Here is a 15631-nt window from a genome sequence, read left to right as displayed (position 1 = left end):
GCCAAAAAAATTAAGCCTACGGGAAACCGCTTAGGAGGGCTCCAATCCTCAGCCAATTAATTAAAACTGTTCACTGCTTGTTCTGGAGAGGTCAGCTCTGCACGTCCTAGCAGCTCTATTTGACCGAACGGAGCATTTTAAATTCTCTGGTAAGCAAAATATAATTTCTTTGAACATCAATAACGCGAGATCTACAGCACGAAACGCAGGAAGATATAGTAAGAAGATAAACTGGAATGTGTTGGCCGTAATCGTAAGTCACAAACAAACGATTGCGATATTTTCAACAGTGTCTTCAAACTATCGATGCGTGAACATGCAGTACTAGCACAGATAATTATAATTTACTAAACTATGTGGTCTAGAAAAAGCAAAGGAGACGTACTCTGCATCCCACATGCCGCAGCCGGTGCCGGAAAGATTTTGAGCAAGATGGCGGTCGAAAATGAATAAACGTAGATTGGCCGATCGGTGCTGATATCGCTGTTGTTCCAAAGCGTGGGACACAACAGATCAGCGCGCGCGGTGATCGCGGGTGGCGTGGCTAACTCGGGGTTACACGAGAAAGACGGGCCGCATCCTTTCTTTCGCGAACATTGAAGGGAGAGGATTCTTTTCTTTCTTTTTCTTTCACGGCTCACTTTCCAAGGAGCAACCCACCTCGAACAGTTTTGAAAACGTTCCCTCACGTCGCTGATTGGCCAGCGGCAGTGGCGCGAGTACGCGGTTGGTCGGCTTGACGAGGAAGTTGCCGAATCGCGCCAACCAAACAGCGAGCGCTCTGGAGATCGCGATAAGGCTCCACACGCTCGAACTTAGCTAGTGGATCGGATGTGCGTCACTACACGCGCGGCGCGTTACAGAACAGGCCGAGTGGAAAGCTCAATTCTTAGTGCCGTCGGAGCCGTTCCCGGGTGAGTATTACAGTGGAGAAAAAAGCGATGGGAAAGAGGCGCTGCAGCAGTTAGCCAGAAGAACGAACTACGCGGATCGCCTCGCGAGGCGGCAGTTCCGGCCTACTTTCTTTATTTATTTACTTATTGCTGCCGCACGTAAGCAGAGAGAAGTACGAAAAGAAACGCTTTCAACTATGAATCACGCCCGATGGGTTCTCGTCACCAACGAGGCAGCATGTGCGGCTCCTGAGAGCAAATTTTGATCGATATGCGAAGTGAAAGCAATCTACAACGAAAATTATTTGATTGAAAGATGCAACCATAAAAATATGAGAAAATATAGCCAGGCAAAATAGGTGTCAACCGAATAGTGCCTCTTGTGTGAAAGTATCTAGACTGCAGAATTTTTCTTCTTTGTGTGCCCTCCCTACGTCCAGCAAATAACAAATCCCTTAAACGCTTTTAAGGGAAGCAGTGTTGGGGCATTAAGGATACCAGCACAGCGCATACGACCAAACCACTGCAAAATTTTGTAAGGCGGCTTCTCGGCAAAGCCCTCTTTTACCACGCACTATCTTCTACGAACTACTTGGGGAACGCACACATCATCACATTCTTGTTGCCAATTTGCAGAATGCTAAACCGAAAATTGAATTCTGTCACAATTCCCCAGCACAGTTTCTGTAGAACGAAGCTGTAGTCTAAGCATATAGTTATACTATATATACTGCCACATATAAACATGTCGCCCCCCACCGCAGGTGGCCAAGCAGCCAATGAGTATTGGGAGCCGAACCCGTCGATATTATGCAGTAGCTTATGGAGGCCACATGGCAATATACATAGAATGACCGATATTTTTTATTTGAGCAGAGCTTTGCAGGACAGCCAGCCCACGTGATATACACTACGTGGTGTTGCAGCGGGCGGGCTCAGACCGCGGCGCTTTCCGAATATCCATTCGCTGCAGAGCATTCCGTGCACGGACCTCATATGCGTCAACAACGCAAAACAACGTCAACAACGCACTGTGATTAATAGTTGCAGTTCTTGTATGATGCCATAGGAGGCATAGTGCATGTGTTAGTGAACGGTGTCGCCTCGAGTCGCCGTCCTATCTCAACAAGAACTCGCGTCTTGTCGTTAAGCGTCGTAGATGTACCGCGTATATATAGCTTAGCCCAACCCAAGAGCGCATGCCTGGTTGAAACACACGATCGTTCGCAATATTTGGCGACGTGAAAACGCGCGCATGGTTACCTATATAGCTGGTTCTATAAGCCAATATGCTAGTCTGGACAAATACGGACAAACATATACGCACAATATCTCTCCCCCTCTCACTCCGCACAAAAAACACACACGCGCGCGCGCGCGGGAGAAAACTTAATATAGTAAGTGCAGCCTCTGTCAATTTCTAGCGTGCTAAGTGTTCGAACCCAGGTTAAGGATAATCAGTGTTCAACGGCTACAGTCACCACTGCGTAACATTAGATTATTTTAAATAATTCCGCAAACCACAACAAAAAGTTATTACCCCCGAATCAAATCAAACAACAAATTTTCGCTTGTGCGCGTAAAAAGGATCCCATATAGCTAGCTCACCATATCTCTACTACATATAAACATGCCCGAAATCGTAAAAAGTGCTCAGACGTTTGAAGCGAGGACATCCGCATCAATATCCTGTCGCGAACCACACACCCTAGCGACACCGCGAGTAAAGTGCGGGAAAATGAACAAAGGATGCTGGCGCTATGGCAGCATAGTCGCCTAGGACGTTCCGCTTCGGCTTCCCGTCATGCAGCAAGCGCTACGTCAGGTTCACATTGCCGGCACGCCTGCACGCAATACAATCTGACAATACTATGCCATAGAGAGAGGCTAGCTTATAATTTAGTGCACTTCGTGCCTTTTGTAAAGCTACATCGATTAAATTAATACCCAAGATGCGGACTTTGGCGCAGGAATTGCATCAGAGCAAGAATTGTCGAAAGTGTGTACGGAGTATATGCTATGATATGCTGAAATTAGCGTAACAAAATCGTTTTGCGCTTCATATCTAACAGTTGAACATCAGAGCATGCCAACTTTACTCGGAGAGACACTATAGCTATACGGCTTACGTACACCGGATTCACTGGTATTCTATATACACTGCCCAACTAATGACTCCTTTCGAAAAAAACCGTACAAATATAGCCTCGCTTGAATTGCGCAGTTAACCAGGATGGCGCCTAAAACCATGCCAAAGGCCCATGCAGACGGAGTCAGAAGCTTAAGCGGAAACGAAAGAACTGAAATCCGTCTTCAGCAAAAGCGCATATAAGGACAATCATTGAATGTGTTGCACGCTGACGTACACGCGAATGGGACGCGCTAGCACTGAGCATCACTAGTCAAAACTGGTCAGTAGTCGGTTTCGTTCACGAAACAAAGCCTGTTAATTGCGGATGCGCCCAGCCGCACCTATATTATCCACGCCTGAGCGATCTTGATAACCACCACTTACCGAAACGGGGATTGCCTGCCAGCGTGAACGGGAACAAGTGTGCGTGAAATCATGCAGATTGTTCCATTTTCCGTGTTACCCGCTGGTTAATTTGACATGGTCGTGTGACTGTTGCTCACTGTTAAGTCTTCCTGGGTGTACTTTCCGGCGCCTGGCAGGATTAAACCACTATATAGCAGCTGAGATGACACCGGGAGATAAAGATTCAATTAACTTCGGAACAACCAGGAACCGCAAATGCGCGCTCCACGTGCACCTATTTCTCCCGTATGCAAATTGACGCAAAGGTAGCTTTTGCGTAACATACAGCAATCAGCAGCAAAAGAAAAAAAACGGCACTTAACCGCTTCACTACCTGATTTTCCGAAGCAAGCATTCAGAACGCTGCACCGTCCTCGGCGTGAACAACGCGTAGATTGTGTGAGTCTTGTTTTCAGTGCTGCAGAATAATCGAGCGAACAGACGGCATTTGGTAACACTGGCTCCAGCAGACAGTATCGACACAAGCTGTCTTCCTGTTCCTTCCAGTTGTTTGCGGCGCATTCGAGACAGAACAACAGTGGTGCGGTGAACACGCGCTGGCGGGGAACGCGTGCCATCGCGGCACACGAGGAAAAACGAAGATGTGTGGAACTCACAGAAAACGATGTTCTATGGGACTGCAAACCAGATTCTTGTTTAGCTGTTCGTCTGTAGGGCACATGTTCGCCCAACATAAACCAATTAGCTTAAGTACGTTCCTTGAAGTATGTTTTGCAATTTTTGCGTGTGCTCAATAACCAGGAATATTCAGGAACTGCCGCCGCTGGTCGGATGTGGCGAAATTCACAGCCGAACGTAACAGTTAAAGCGACGGCTATACTTCCTACTCCGTGAGCCCAAGACATGATAAGACAAAAAACGCTTCTGCAGCGCCAAATAGGAAATCATCGCAACTTGCCTGGGAACGACGACAAAAACATGGTAGCAGGAAATATCCAAGGCTGTGCGGAAGCAACAGACACACGTGCCATCTTAAGATAACTGGCCTGTGGAGTCAGTGGCGCAGCGAGGAATGTTTTTCGGTGTAGTGCTCAAGCGCTCGCAATTGGCCGGGATAGGAGGTGTGAGGCAGGCGGGTATTGTCGCACGGGGTTTTATGCCAGGTGTCCGAGCACAAAACAATTTTCGGGGTCGCTGGGCGGCACCTTCCATCTGTACTGCAGATTCAGTACCAGGAAATACCAAGCTGCCTCACTGACTTTTGTCATTCGGCGATATCGGTGTTAATCTTAATATGCGTGGCGCGTTCAAAGACGGAATGAAAGGGTTCACGACCTTTCCCAAACCTTGAGCTGTGTTTTTGTCGTTCGCGGCTAGCTATCAGCTTTTGAAGCGCATTCTTTACTGATAACACTTCAAAGGCTACCGCAGTAGTCTACCTTCTCACCGGGCGAAAAGAAAAGGGCGCGCGGCGAGCCTTTCCTCCTCTCTGGCTTGTGCGATTCGGCGCGACGCTTCTTGAAAATATTGCTGTCGCGCGCTGAGGAACGATTTCGAGATGTTTTAGCTCGTGTATTTTGTGAAATTTACAGAATGTCGTTTCATACAAGGTTGTCAGGGAACCAATGTGCAGCCTTTCGGTGCATCGGTAACTACAGTACGCGGAAATATCTCCTGGGGGCGCAAGCATGTGACGCACATTATCACCCGCGGTGTGTGTGTACGCGTTGTGAACTATTTTGGGTACATCGGTTTTAATTCAACGAAGAGAACCGGCGTTTGTGTATTTCCAGGAAATGGAAAATCTGCTCACTATCTGATCGCTTGGCGTATACGGACTAAAACATAAGGCTCGTGTACGGCCAGCCAAAGGCAACCACGAAACATCTAAGCGGCAGGCGCTATCAAATATTTGTGATACACTAGCATCGTTCTCACGCATCTAAAGTCTAGTAGACTTGAAATAACTATATGTCTACGCTTGCCTCCTGCATGACGCTGATATGGCGCTGCTCAACGCAGCGATCATTGCTGTTGGTGAAGCTATCTGCTTCGGCATTCTCCTTTTTGCCCTGTAAAGCCGTAATATCCTAGAGGGATCATATAAAAAGAATGCGACGGCTATTTTTGAGGGCAAAATTTCCGTAATACGGGTGTGTGCGTCGTAGAGAACGGGGACGAACACAACCGAAATAAAAAAATCGGTCGTCATCCTCTTTCTCAAAAAGAAAGAAAGAAAGAAAGAAAGAAAGAAAGAAAGAAAGAAAGAAAGAAAGAAAGAAAGAAAGAAAGAAAGAAAACGGGCTAACGCCACAATACGACCTTGCATAGCCACGCCGCACAATGTTTATAGATCTATAAACGTTAATGTCGCATGCTTGGACCTCTTGGACCATGCGATATATTGAACAAAGATATCTGTAATCCAGAATTTACCACTGCTTTGGACGCTCGCGCTGTTCGTAAACAGTCGCTTTGCTGGACAACTATAATTCACACTCTAAGGTACGCTGTTATTACTAACCAAAACTATTTTATTCATGGGTATAAACCTCGTCCACCGAACCAAGTATTCACCCAATGTTATCTGCAGCGAACAGTTTGAACGCTTGTCGGAGTATAACAGCACAACGTCTATTGTAGCAAAACGGTACCCACGCTGTTACGATCGTCGCGTATTTTTCATTTCTCCTAAAATGCAGCTTAGAACTAAAGGAGACTACTACAATAAGGTCACATTAGTGAATGGAATTTTCAGAAATACACAATTGATCTCCGAGGGTGATTGCAGGCTATAACACGCGCACACATCGCGCTGCGGGCTCCGTCCGCCTCAACGCCAGTAGAAACTCCGGCCATGACGACTTAAACCACTTCAGTACGATTCACAGAACCATTTTCCACATAGAAGACGCCACGTCATACTAAAAAGACCGCACGAGCGCGAAAACAAACGCCATAAACTACCGCCGAGCATATACTTGACATACAAGACTCGCCCAAGCCACCATGCCGACTGCCCATAGATGGCACCACTGCGTAGCAACATGGTGGCACCCACACTTAAGAAAAATCTCGGGGGAAACGGGAGTAACTGGGCGATTAATTGGTCCTGGAAAGGGCGCTTTCGTCCCTCAAAGGACTAACTGCATGCATGTGCGTGCCGTGTGCGAATTTCGTTGAGTAAGTGTTTGGTCCCTGGTCGGAAAGAGAGTAACGGGAGGACGAAGGACAACAGTTATTCCACACGCACTTCGCTGTTTTCGTCCGTGTCGTGGAGTGACGCGGCTATAAAATGCTATAAATATTGAATAGTTCGAAGTTCGTGCACTGTATATTGAATTACATGCAAAGCAGCACTTTGTCTCTTCGTGAGGAAAATGAGTGAAACTTAAAAGCTGGAATGTGAAGAGCATACCCTTCGTGCGCACACCATAAGTGAGCGATACACATTAAACGCACAAGTCATTGATAGACTGCTACATTTTCTTGGTCAATAGTACCTAAGTTCCTCCCGTTCCGAGGAGATTATACGAACTTAACTGAAGCGATGTGTAGCCCAAACGGCACACGCTAAGCGACAAAGAAATTGGCCTTCTCCGTCGTCTTGGGTGCCCCGTTTGAGCTCGCTACGCGTATACATCGCGTAGTGCCACAGTTTAAATCTCCCTTATACTCGGGCAGCTTTTTTTATGGTTGCAAGTACACTCAACGTTAGACTCTCCCTGCATAGCATACACAAAATGCCGAGTGGCTGCTATATTGCCGCACCTGCGTTCCGACGCTTAACCGTGTCTCAATATCCTGTCCTGTCAACTGACCTGCCGTGGCGAAGTGGTTATGGTACCTACCTGTGAGCACGTGGACGTGAGTTGGGACACTGCTTTCGGGCACCTTTCTTTTTCTTTTTTTTTCAGCTCAGTAATCTTTTTATCGGGGTACAAATGCCTAATTTCATTAATTCCACTTTTGTGGAGCATCGACCGTTAGTACCTTGAGGAGCATCGGAAAAGGGCAACTGTTGGTCCTCGCAGGACTAACCCGCATGGGTAGTAACAGTTCATTCACTCGCACTTACCCCCTAAGGGGAGGAATCGTTGCGGCAGATGAGTTCCTCCCCTAAAGGAGTAACCTCAATACCCCATTTCCTCCTTTTCTTCTTATCGTGCCCGAGGAAACTGTCTATACTGCTGGAAACTTTAGCGCGAGGTTCCCCCCTGAGTATTCTCTAGACTTTCGGTATAGGAAAGAAAATACGTGCATGTGAAAGCAAAATTTTACAAACAGTATGCAGAAATTTTAAATTCAGCTCTTATATTGAATATCCGTGACGTGTGTGCAAGCTGTTCAAAATGCGTAAGAGAGAAAGAGAAAAGATAGGATAGTGAAAGAAAATAAGCGATCTGTGGGCTCCACGCAAAGCAAAACACATGGGCGATACGGAAGAAAGGGGCGACAAGCTCGTTCCCTTTGCTCCACCTTTCTTGTCCCTGTGTATTGTGCGCAACTCACCGCTATATATGGAAACCAACACACCTCGTCTTACTTTTTTTTTTTTTTGAAACGCGTATTGCTTGAGCCGAGACCTCACATTCGGTATAAATCTACAGTGCCAAATGGGGGTAAGCGTAAAAAGATATGCGACGCCTCCTTAAAGTTAGGCAGATTCCATTGTATAGATATTGGAATTTATGTGAAGCGAAACTTTCGTGAACTCGGTGTCAATAAGGTATAAATCACTTCACCCTGAACACGAAATAATTACTTGTGAAATAATAATTGTCTTCTTTCGAGAGTAGGGACAGAGCAGAAAACAAAGGATGAGAAAGACGCGTCTCCTGGCGACTCTTGCAAACGCTCGCACAAGAAAATACCGATGATAACCTCATCACTGCATCCCAAAAGCCATTCCCTTCCGACCGGTCGATCTCATTTTCGCTCGCTCGCCCTCAACAGACAGAAGCTGAAGCTGGTCGCGCATCAAATCGCATTTCGTCCTCGGAGAACGCTTCGGCGACAGCTGCTAGATGACGACGCAAGCCGTCGGTCGGGGGCTGGCCCCTAGCTGTCGGCATGGGCCTAGCCAGCCTGCTGTCGGGGACCTTGGTAACGACGTGTGTGTGCACGCGCGTAAAGACATTCAGCTCACGTGGCCGAAATCGGCCAATCAGACACGCTTGGAACACCGCACAAGAGTATAGCATATATAGCTAAAGCCACGGCAGCGCGTCGCTGTGGCGTCTGTCCTGCCCAGCCCCCTCTCCTCTGGCACCAGTTACACTCCCTTTCTTTCATTGCGTTGCCCCCCCCCCCTCCCCCATCATGAACAGTCCCATGTCGTTGCAACACCTGCAAATGCACGCAAACGCTAGCGACAACAGGCGTTCGAAGAGGGGAGGATCGGGAGGAGACGCCACCTGCCTTTTCTAGGTTGCTGGAACAGCGCGTGGGGGGCAGCTGGTGCCTCACTCGTTTTAACAACACATGCGAGCATGCGTACATGCATCGTTGTTGCTCGCTTGCCTCAGCTCTGTTCGTGTTTGGGGTTGCTTACACGACTCCCCGGACCAGATGACTCCCCGAGAGCATCGACACTCGGCTGGCGTCAATGAGCGACGTCAGTATATATGACCTTGCAATTTTGAAGCCGCAGGTAAGGGAGCCGGGAATACGTGGAGAGGCATAAAAAATACTGTATTCCAATGGATGGACGAATGGAGATTCGGGTCACTTAATTTGCTTCTAGTTTTCAGGCGCCTTGAGCTACGGTTTCTGTATCGCAAGAAACTTAGTATAGATGTCTCATAAAGAACACCAGTGTCGTTGCACTACCCACTGCGCTGCCTTGACATGACTGTAAATAGTCCGGCTCTACGCCATACTCGACTAGCAGTTTTCAAAGGACTGGAAGTATATGTGCAGCACCCGAAAACAAGGTTGTTGCACGGCGCTAATGGAACTTCGGTTCCCATCAAAAGCGTACATTTTGTTTTGTTTATAACTACCGAGAACAGTGATCGAGCGCATCTGCTTACGTGCAGATCAGAATCTTCAGAGCGGACTTACGTAGACCTGCACCTGCAGGAACTTGGCTATGTCTGCGAGTAAGAACACCGCCTCTGTCACGAGCTAACCCCTCTTTGAGGCAGCTGCGAGCGCAGCACGGCGGCGGCCACGGCAGAGCAACACTATCCTACCCCCCCTCCTCCTCCTCCTCCTCCTCCAAGAAGAAAGAAAGTTAAGCGTGCCCTTGACCTCGGTGCTGCGGCGCCCTCTCATTTGGGCGTTCCACACACCAGGGAGACTGGAGCGCTGACGGAGAAAACGAAACCTCTCAGTTCACGGAGCTCAACACGCCACAGGAGTGACTCGCCACCCATCTTTAGTTCTTCATTCTACGAGGTGCATCGTTGATGACTCGTCATAAGATCCGTCGCTTACAAATTGCAAGCGCGCCACTTTAACCTTAACCTTTAACCTTAACATTTAGCCACTTTAAGCAGTCTTCAACCTGGACTGATCACTGAGACGGTCTACGTGCGTAGTATTTCAGGAAGACAATCGCAAGCGGAAACTTGGCTTGTATGATGACTTGTAGCTTCACTAAAAGCTAGTACAAGCTGTCAGTGTACTAGATACTAGTGTATTAGTGTACCAACGCCAAAAGAGAAAGTGAAAGATACCAGTTGGGCGAAGGTGAATCTCTTGGCGACTTTTACATACGAATGCCGCTTCTCTTTTGACTTCACTAGATCTCGGTCGATTCCAAGTCTCAGGACCACAGAGCAACTTCTATCCAACGAGCTTAGAGTGCAGCTTAATTCTTAACGCAAAGCTACAGACAACGTCTAATTAATACTGATCATTCGGCTGGTGAGTTCGCAGTCCTCCCAGTGTAGTGTCCCTTTCAACCTTCATCACTGCGTGTGATAAGAGCAAAATTCCTCTTAATCCCTGTGCGCCACTTCAGAGGGGAAAACTACAATCCAGCAAAGGGCACACATGTGAATCCACTGCGAAGCCAAAGAAAAATCTGCAGAAACCACAGTCAGTGCTGCTGTCAGCTTAACCACAATGCTGAACAGACACCTTGACTTGCGCAGCTGTCGGAACCACGGCGACGTGAAATAAAACATTACAGCGATGGCGTTTTAAAACGGAATCTCTTCATGCATCTGCGCGCATTTCTTCAGATATCGACTGTCATGTTTTTCAACGTTTCCTACGAGACGCAAGCACCATACCAGAGCAGTGGAAGCGGCCGCCGTAAAACGCCGGGCGTCCCCTCCGTTTGGCGCCTCCTGCGCTTTGCCGCGAAACAGCCGCGCCAGAGAGAGCCACACACGAGGCGCTGCCGCAATGGGCCGGTCCGTAGACCTCTTCCCGCCCTCCCACCGCGTCCCGAAATTCCACCGTGGCCGGTGCGTGTCAGGCTCAGAAGAGAAGCGGCGAAAAACAACATATGGCGCCCGTACGTGGCACGCGGCGTGTGTGTCCCCTGCAGCATCAGCGGGTGGCGCGGGTTGAAGCAGGAGGCAGCGTCACAAGGCTGAGCCCTTCACCGCCTAGTGCGCATCCCCCAGTCCCTACGCTCCACCCCATTAAAGTCATGCAGCGTTGCGATACCTATAGAGATGCAGTCAGATAATCATCCCTGGTTCGGGGTTCGTGTGCAACCAGCATCACAATAGCGGCAAATCGCGTTGGTTAAAGGGACCACTAGAGGGAAACACTACATTAGTTCATGCCGATGAATTATTTCAAAACTACATTTTTGTTAACTTCGTAATTATATTATTATTATTAGAACAGAAAATAAATCTGTCACTGCAGAATTTCGCGCCGAAAACTCAGCGCGTCAGTGTGACGTCATAAAGTATACGTTCTGTATTTGGGCCGCTGTGGCTAAAGGGCAACTCCGGCGATTTTTCGATGTCCACTGATCTTCATAAAATTTTGAATATATCTTTCGCACTCTGATTATCTGTGCCAGACCATATGGCTGCAACTCATTCAGTTTTCCTGTAAAACTCTTTTTAAAGGTTGGTTGCGTTCTCGACTCATGACTTTCTACTGGCCACACAGTGTTTGCGATGTCAGAGATTACACCGCCACTGTCGCTGAAATTGTGGCTTAAATCGCCGCTGTCTAGTTCGGAAACTCTGTAGAAGCTCCCTGTGTCGTCAGCAGACATCATCGGCTTCGCTTCCTTGGCGCCAGCGCCAAGTTTACTGCGTGGTTAGCGCGCGTTCTTCGTGTTTACATTAGAGTAGTGTAGGATCTGACGTCATTCACTCATCGTGACGTTACACGAAGCAGCTACCCGTTTTGGTTTCGGTATGTCGTCTATTGCTTACTTAAAATTATTGATGAATTTCTAAGCAAATTGAAGCACCCTGCCGGTGACAGGATTGTCCATGCCATTTGAAAATTACAATATCCTAATATTGTTAAAAAAACGCCGGAGTTGCTCTTTAAGTAAAAGTTTTGGAAGCTTGCCATGTTTATTTCTTGGACCTTTTAGAATACAATGTAGGCCTTATCTACCGATCAAAAGATAACTAGGCCCGAGCAGACGCCGTCAAAATCCATGACGTCACAGCGACCTGGCGCGAGAAATTCAAGGCGGCGTTGCCACCAGTCCTTCGTTCTTGCAGTTTTTTCGGCTATTAAGACTCTCCTTACGGTAAGAGCAGCTTTCTTGGTGTCGTAGAAGGCAAGCACCATTTCATCTGTCACAATGATGAATTTTCTATTAAAACAGCGCTTAAAAAGCTGTTTTAACTTTATTATTACACAAAAACATGTTTTGTTCAACTATGAGAACTTGTTATTGCATTTACAATTATATGATACGTAAAAAGTACCAGCGCGCCGCTAAAGTTTGAGGACAGACGACAAGATTCGTGCTCGCTTTAGAACAGTGTGTCGTCTGTTCTTGCTTTCCTTCGCTTGGTCATGCATTGTAGGTGAATAATGATGTAATATGCGTGAATGGGAAGATTTTATGAAGATTTTACTTTAATAACGAGTTATTTGTGTAACCATATCTACGTTCTAGACGAAGCCTCTTAAAACACCAGCCAACACAAGCCTCGCAGACACATATACCGTCATTCCCATGACGGCACGGCGACCCTTAAGAAACTCCCATAGACGGTGGCGCCAGATTTCCCTCTAGGTGTTATAGTGAGAAACTCTATGGAAACTCTGATAGCCCAAATGGGCGATCCTTTATTTAAGCTTTGCTGCCATACGGGGGCCATATGAACGACGAAACACTATTCGACAAAACTCCTGAGCAGGAATTCTCACATGAATAGGACATGATGTAAAACCTACCCAGGCAGGTGGCAAATCCCAGATAGCCCTAGAGGAGACATACTGGCCTTCTCAGCGCTCTTTGCTTAAATAGAGTGGCTGCTAAGAGTAGGAGCTATCCCTGCAGCGGGTAGAATATTGGAGAAACACGAAAAGAAAGAGCGAGAAAGAAGGCATGCTTGCGGAAGCTGGGCTGCTACAAAAGCGCGCATTGTTTTGCGCTGATCTTGCCTCGGCTTCCCGATGTGTTGCTTATTTGCACACGGCCGCATCACTTCTGCCGCCGCCATCCGGTCCGCGAAGCTTCAAGCAAAGAAGGAAGCGATCTTATGCTCTTGTCGCGGGACACCCCGGCAGCGCCGGATAGAGTATAGCAGATAAACATATAACGAATACAATCGCACACACGCGTATGCACGCTCCATAAGGTGCAGTCCAGAGTGAGAGATGGTGATGAAAAGAAAAATAATAAAGCACGATCGCGTGTACACTGACGCAACGAAAAGGCAAAAAACAATAAAAGCCGTAAGCACATGTCGAACGACAGCCTGCGGCGCCGCACCAGAGGAGCGTAGACGTCCGCAAGGAGGCCAAACAAGTTCCCGTTCTACGCACAGAACGGCGAGGAAGGAAGCGCAAGAAGCGGGAAAAAACGAAAGGAAGGAACACGAAGCATACGAAGGAAAGAAGAGAGAGAGAGCGAAAGCTCCGGCATGGAAACCAGTTTCATTCACGCATCTTACGCTCCGCGCTCGATGCACAAGCGGGCGCCGCCACGTCACACTACTACTACTCTACGCTTTCATTCATGAATCGCCTGGAGGAAGATGACGGCGAAAGGAAGAAAAAGAAAAAAAAAAGCAAAGAAAGTCTGCTAGGACGGCGGGAGACGTAGTAGTGCTACTACCAAGACGCCGCCAAGAGAGAGGCGCCAGCTGAAGAAGGCGAGAGGTGAGGGAGCGAGCACCACCTCGGGCCACATCAGAATTTTTGTTTTCCTTCTCGGCTCTTCCTCCGTACGCCAGCGTCGGTTCTTGTTTTCGCTTTGGTCGACATGCAAAGAGAGGAGCGCTCTCGCTCACTGGCGCGCACGCTCGGATGCCGGCAAGCTGTGCCGCAGTTGTGTCGAGGAGAGCGTCGCCACGGAGTTCCTTCACGGCGAGGAACCGTGGGAAGCCGGAGGAGTGGGTCACAGGCCATGGGAAAAAAGCTGCACAGGTGAAAAACGAACGGCGACGGCCGCACCAGATCTCCGCAGATTTTCTCTCCCTCACCCGCCCCTCTACACCGCCCCCCCCCCTCGCTAGCTGGCATACACACTCTCTCCTCCTCCGCACATCTCGCATCCTCAATGTGCCCGACCAAAGCCTCACCCTCGCTCCCCGTATCTCCTCACCATCGTCCCCCTCTGCCTCACGTTACGCTCTGGCTTTATGCGTTCGCGCACGCGACAGGCCACAGGCTCAGCAAGCCATACGTTCTCCTCCCATGCCCCCTTCCACAACGTCGCTGCCGAAGTAAGGGCACCGTGGCTCGGAGCTATTCTGCCGTATTCTCCCTTGGTAGCAGACAGACACTGGCTGCGGTGGCGCCGAGCAAGCAAGAGCCTACAACTGGCGTGGAATAGATAAACATAAAGGAAAAATGGGGGGAGGCTCAGCAGACGTAGGAACGATGTGAATGGATCTGCTGCGAGTAGCTCGTGGATACGCGCCCCGCGACTGGAGTTTTTATTTGCTTTCTTTCTCTCTCCTCGGTTTCTCGCTCTCTCTCTGGGGTTGCCCTCACTTCCTGCGGAAGTCGCGAGTGGGTCTGTTTCAAGCAAAACACTGGCGAAAAAAAAAAATAAAGAAATCGTTCGCCCAGGCCGTGGTCCACACATACGCACACCGTAAGAAACGGCTTGTGATCGTTTTCTCAGTCGCCACCACCGGAAGAGAGAGTGCGCGATGGAAGGTGGCAATCACGCCCTGCACGCGATGCCCTTGTGTGTTCACCCACTTTTCTGTGTTTTCGTTTTTTGTGCATCCACAGGTCCACTGCAGAGACCGTGGAGGCCACAATACTTCTAGCGCGAAACATGCGAGAGAAACGAAGTCTTCTCCGGCGTCGAACAAGCTGATCAGGCAAGAAGCGCCAGCCGCTATTACGACGCATTGGTCCAAGGACACGAATGTCGAGACCTGCTTCAAGCATGTGAAGCTGATTGCTTCTCTGATTGGTTGTTGTGCCCTTGCTACATGTTGTTGCGTGCAGTAACGCGCGGAAATGTTATAGTTGTACACCGCGTTCATTGAAGTTTGTGAACGCCTATCTTAGGCGCTCCTCCTGACAGATTCGCCAGTGTTTAGGTTGTAGAAAAGAGAAGCACAGTAATTCGTAATATTGCTGAAGAGAAGTGCAGCAATTAGGGGCGCAGTAAATTCCTATGGCAAGAAATGAGCTGGATGAAGACCTCGATAAATTAGATGGTGAACAACGACAAAGTTTAGTGCCGTGCGAACGTTTCAGCGTGAAAACATTTATTACAGAATTTTGAGCACTATGCCATTGACGTAGTAACGTGCTTTTGAATACGTATGCCAGCGAAGGCCGTAAATACTTCTATATGTAGTTCATGCAAATTTCGATATTGATCTAAGCCTGACTACCACCTCCCACATATATGATTTTGCCTACGTGTCGACGTCTGCACGTAAAGTACACGACACTATTGCTTCCTACCTTTCATTTCAAGCTACAAAGTATTTCTATATTACAACAGTATAAAGAATAATGAATATAAGCGGAGCCACTTAGATCCAGCCAACAGGTGCTCTAAGGTGGGCTACAGGCCGCTAAGTTCAGCTGTTTTCGTTCAGCAGCTATGCCAGTTAAAATTTGTTCATACGAAACATTATTCGGAATGAAAAATTTCTTC

At 48.2% G+C, this 15631-nt stretch overlaps 1 protein-coding gene and 1 long non-coding RNA gene across 8 annotated transcripts in view; one reads left to right on the top strand and one right to left on the bottom strand.

Moving 5' to 3' along the window:
- Positions 1 to 15631, bottom strand: part of pnt (ETS transcription factor pointed) — a 206586-nt gene that overhangs the window by 40901 nt on the left and 150054 nt on the right. The window contains exon 1 of one of the 7 annotated variants that reach the window (XM_075691879.1): positions 386 to 573. The exons of the other annotated variants lie outside the window; for them this stretch is intronic. Coding sequence (XP_075547994.1) covers positions 386 to 392 — 7 coding nt within the window. The 5' untranslated portion in view covers positions 393 to 573. Of the gene's footprint in view, positions 1 to 385; positions 574 to 15631 lie in introns of those variants that run through there. 7 annotated transcript variants of the gene reach the window in all.
- The window catches only part of LOC142582313 (uncharacterized), a 40775-nt gene that overhangs the window by 17309 nt on the left and 7835 nt on the right, over positions 1 to 15631 (top strand). Inside the window, exon 2 of the long non-coding RNA XR_012828409.1 lies at positions 14746 to 14837. This is a non-coding gene — a long non-coding RNA (uncharacterized LOC142582313). The remainder of the gene's footprint in view (positions 1 to 14745; positions 14838 to 15631) is intronic.

The sequence above is a fragment of the Dermacentor variabilis genome, chromosome 5 (assembly GCF_050947875.1).
Source record: "Dermacentor variabilis isolate Ectoservices chromosome 5, ASM5094787v1, whole genome shotgun sequence".
NCBI classification, from domain to species: domain Eukaryota; kingdom Metazoa; phylum Arthropoda; class Arachnida; order Ixodida; family Ixodidae; genus Dermacentor; species Dermacentor variabilis.
The sequence above is the reverse complement of the archived record's forward strand: the minus strand, read 5'-3'. Positions and strand labels throughout refer to the sequence as shown.